The sequence below is a fragment of the Bison bison genome, unplaced genomic scaffold (assembly GCF_000754665.1).
Source record: "Bison bison bison isolate TAMUID 2011002044 unplaced genomic scaffold, Bison_UMD1.0 scf7180017864221, whole genome shotgun sequence".
Lineage (NCBI taxonomy): Eukaryota > Metazoa > Chordata > Mammalia > Artiodactyla > Bovidae > Bison > Bison bison.
The window spans coordinates 673,469-677,822 of record NW_011494793.1 but is presented as its reverse complement, the minus strand read 5'-3'; the positions used below and the strand labels follow the sequence as shown (position 1 = coordinate 677,822).

The window sequence follows — 4,354 nt, the reverse complement described above, 5'->3', positions numbered from 1 at the left end:
GGGCAGCACACTCCACCCCATTGTTCTTTCTTTGGCTGGGCCCCCTGAGGGTGGGACTCAGAAGGGCTCCAGCAGAGTATGGTCCTGTTCAGACCAGATGAGGCCCAGAGGCAGAGAGGGCAGCCATCTGTCCCGGGACCCTTCCCCAAGTCCTCCCTTCCTGTCTTACCTGGCAAGGTTCGGGGCCTGCACTTGCCCATCCTGTCTCCTGCCAGCAGGATGGGGCAGCCTATGCTGCCTCAATCTGGATTGACCCCTGAATACAGGAGAGTAGAGTCTGTGGAAGGGAAGGCGAGGGGCCCAGTGTCCAGAGGCCACCACGTGTGTCGGGTCACTGCCGCGCTCCTGCCACAGGGCCACAGTTGTTTGGCCTTGCTGGTTGGCCCTCCAGAGGCTCGGTAGCTTTGTTACCTGGGAAGGGAAGAGTAGACTGGGGGACAGCAGGCAAGGATGCTTGGAGTCAAGAGAACCCCTTGGGGAGGGACTGTTTGTTCAGGCCCAGGTGAGGGTGGAAGCGGGTGGCTTTGGGCTTCTGGGCTAATGGACCGTGGGCAAGGCCAGATGGTGTTAGCTGGAGAGTGGAGACCATCCCAAAGGTCTCCGAGGAGAGGGCAAGTGGAAAGGGCCCAGGGCCAGGCCCTATGAGACAGGGTGAACATAGCTGGGACAGGTCATAGGAGTTCTCTGCTGGGGGGTGAGTATACGGAGGGGAGCTGCCCAAGTAGCCGCCAAGGGGATACCTGGACCCCCGCCGCCTCCTCACAGGGGCTGCCTCTCCTCCTCTCCTGCCAGTCATCCGCAAGCAGCAGGCCCCGGAGCTGGAACCGGCTGCCACCCTGCCTCCCCTGCCCCAGCCCCCGCTGGCCCCTGCGGCACCCGTCGCGCCAGCCCAGGGCACCCCATCCATGGACGAGCTCATCCAGCAGAGCCAGTGGAACCTGCAGCAGCAGGAGCAGCACCTGCTGGCCCTCAGACAGGTACGGGCCCGCTCCTCCCGCCCCACCCCTCCTCCCGAGGGGCACCCGGCACTCACCTCTGTGCCTCGGGTTTCACGTCTGCACTGGCGCTAAGGACGGGGCTGTCCCGTTGCCCAGGGCTTGGAGCGAGACAGTCGTCGCTCCTCCCGCGCTGCCACCGCCTTTATTGTGTTTAGCTCAACCCCTCACGCCGGACCCTAAGGTTGGGTCTCCTCCCAGTGAGCTCATTGCATAGGCTTTGACACACATGCCCCCATCATACTGCAGCAGGTGTGACAAGTGAGCCTGCACGTCGGAAATGGTGTGACAGAGAACGCCAGGTGGCCTCTGGTGCCGTTCGCACAGTTCTTGCCAGTTAGGAGGAGGCTCTTGTGAGGTGGACCCTTTTGTCCCAGTCCATCACAGCCTGGTACTTTGGCCAGATACAGTAGGATCAACTGCTGGAAACCCAAGGTGGATAAGGACACTTGAAACACCAGCCCCAATTTTATTACTGGAGTTGAGACGCAAATTGATGTATTGGAAACAAGACACTCCAGAATGTTCACTCTCAGTTTGCACATGAAACTCTTCACAAACCGAGCAGTCCAGCCTCAGCCAGCCCTGGGCTGACCGCTTGTCCCCCTGCAGTGCTGGGTCTCAGCCATACTTCAGTCTGCCAGTCTAATGGGCAGAAGTCTGGCACCGCGTGTTAATTTTGGACTCCTGGTTGCCAGCACGATGGCCCTGCGTTTATTGACTGGTGTCTGTTTATGTGCATCCTCCCCACACCTTGTTCACACCGCCACTCATTTTTCTTTCTTTTTTTGGTGAGTTCACGTGCAGAGGTTCCTTGTTCCTCTGGGCCTTAACGTTTCCACCTGTCACCTCTCGGGGGGAAATGTCTCCCCCTGTGTCTTGCCTGGCTACCCCCGCTGCCTACTCTTGTACTGCGGCGTGACTCTCCGATTCGTGTCTCAGGCTTCTGGTGTGAATGCTGGGGGCGGGGCACGGATGGGCCAGCCTGGGTGTGCCTGGGCCGGGGTCCCTCCTCACACAGTCTTGGCGTCCCCTTGCCTTCCAGGAGCAGGTGACGGCAGCCGTGGCCCACGCACTGGAGCAGCAGATGCAGAAGCTCCTGGAGGAGACGCAGCTGGACATGAACGAGTTTGACAGCCTGCTGCAGCCCATCATCGACACCTGCACCAAGGACGCCATCTCGGTGAGGGGCGGGGGCGGGGCGTGCTCCAGAATCTGCTGCTCCTGACAAGGTGGGCGCCCACGGCCGGTCTGGGCCGGGGCTACTCTCGGGGCACCCCGTTTCTCCCTCTGCTTTCTGCCTGAGCACTTCCGTGGGCTCTCCCGCCAAGAGAGAGAGGGAAGGTGGGTGGAGGTTCCTGGGCACTCCGGGCACCCGCACACCCTCGGGCCTGGGGAAGCCAGCCCTGCTTCACCTGCTGTCCTGGCCATTGCAGGCCGGGAAGAACTGGATGTTCAGCAACGCCAAGTCCCCGCCGCACTGCGAACTGATGGCGGGCCACCTCCGCAACCGCATCACGGCCGACGGGGCGCACTTCGAGCTGCGGCTGCACCTCATCTACTTGATCAACGACGTGCTGCACCACTGGTGAGCGCCTGCCAGCCCCGCCATCCCCCACTCCTCCGCCCCCTCCCGGCCACTGCTCTGCCCGCAGGAGCCCGGCCTGTCTTGGGATCCCTCTTCTTGAGGGTTGGTCTGAACCACAAGCCCCCACGGGGAGGACAGCCACCCCCTCTCCCCTCACATACACCCCTCAGCCCCTACCCTGGACCCCGCGTCCCCCCAAGGCCACTGTCCCCTTTCGCCTTGCTTTCAGGGCAACTTCTGCGTGTTTTCCAGTGTCCGTTGGCTGCCTTGTTCATACCTGCCACTCATTTTCCTTTCTTCACTGATCTACACACACTCCATTGCCCTGAATGCACTCTGCTTCAGGAGTCTTCCCATAGGGCCTCCTGGCTAATCCTGTGTCCCAGCCCAGAGACTTGCCTCCCCTCTCCACCCAGCCATCCTAAGGCTGGGCCAGTATGTACTTGCTCACGGCCTTTCTGGTGTCTTACAACAAAGGTTAAGTCGTGAAACCAATCCCTGGGCCAAAGACAGGTGGAAGCTCACGGGGCTAGTGAGGCTAGCCTGTCGCTGTGAAGACTGGCTGCCACATTTGACCTTGAACTTGACCGGCTGAAGAGACAGCTCCCATGAGGGCAGCAGGCTCAGACCCGGCTTTTGCCCACTTCCGCCCGCATGCAGCTGGCCCGCCACTCCCTGCTTCCTGGGCCACGTGGGCAGTTCCGCTTCCACTTCACGCTCCCTGCCTCACCTTCCCTTATTTCTCTGCCGCTGGGAAACTAGCAGCTGCTCGGAACCTTGTGTGCCCTTCTGCTCCACCAGCCGCTCCACGGACTCAGGGCAGCTCGGCAGAGACAGCCCTGTTTCTGGCACTTCTGCAGCCATGCCCTTCCTGAGCCCCGCTGTTGGGAAGCCCAGTGCCGCCGGCCCTGTCCTCCTGCCTGGACTGCCCTCCCCCAGCCTCAGGCCCTTGCTGCTGTCTCTGAGCTCCCTGGGGTGGGCTCGCCTCTGTGAGGGGCTCCAGCTGCCCTGCTTCTTTCCGAGGCTCTGACACCTCGTCGTACAGCCTGGGGAGTCCCCATACTCACTCACGCTCAGAGTATACCCGCAGCTGTGCCCTGCCCCCGCTGAAAGGCCACCTCATCCTGCGGACCTGATTGCTAGGCCCCCTGACAGCCCACGTGCTCCCTCGTGGAAGGCAGGGTCCCATCCCAGATTGCCTTGTGCAGAGAGGGTAGCTCTGCTGAGCGAGGCTTCAGGGACTAGGCCCCACACCCACAGCAGCACCGGCCCAGCCCTTGTGGGCAGCAGGGGCTCTCACCAGCCCATGTCTGGCAGTCCTCAGGCCACTCTGGGAGGGAAGGGTCATGGTGCTGAGGAGGGGACCGGGGGGGACAGGCCGTGCTCTGAGAGCCCCAGGGCTGTGTTCTTTCCCACTGCCGTCTGTCCCTCGGGCCCAGGTGCCAGCACGGCTCTTGTTGGGGGCCCAGCCCTTGTCCTGGCCGGGTTGGGGGCCCGTTTCCCAAGAAGGCAGAGGGGGCTGTGGCCGGAGCCGCAATGGTAACGGGCGCGTGGCTGGGTCCCGCCCCAGGGCCCTGACGCGCGGAAGGTCTCTCCCTCACAGCCAGCGCAAGCAGGCCCGGGAGCTGCTGGCCGCCCTGCAGAAGGTCGTGGTGCCCATCTACTGTACCAGCTTCCTGGCCGTGGAGGAGGACAAGCAGCAGAAGATCGCCCGGGTACGCGGGACAGCCGGGCGGGGCGGGGCGGGGACGGGGACAGACGCTGGGGGCGT

General features: G+C 62.8%; 1 protein-coding gene across 1 annotated transcript in view; it reads left to right on the top strand.

Annotated features, from left to right (window-relative positions):
- Positions 1–4,354, top strand: part of CHERP (calcium homeostasis endoplasmic reticulum protein) — a 19,481-nt gene that overhangs the window by 4,412 nt on the left and 10,715 nt on the right. The window contains 4 exon segments of the mRNA XM_010845602.1: positions 793–977; positions 2,041–2,178; positions 2,432–2,583; positions 4,187–4,298. Coding sequence (XP_010843904.1) covers positions 793–977; positions 2,041–2,178; positions 2,432–2,583; positions 4,187–4,298 — 587 coding nt within the window.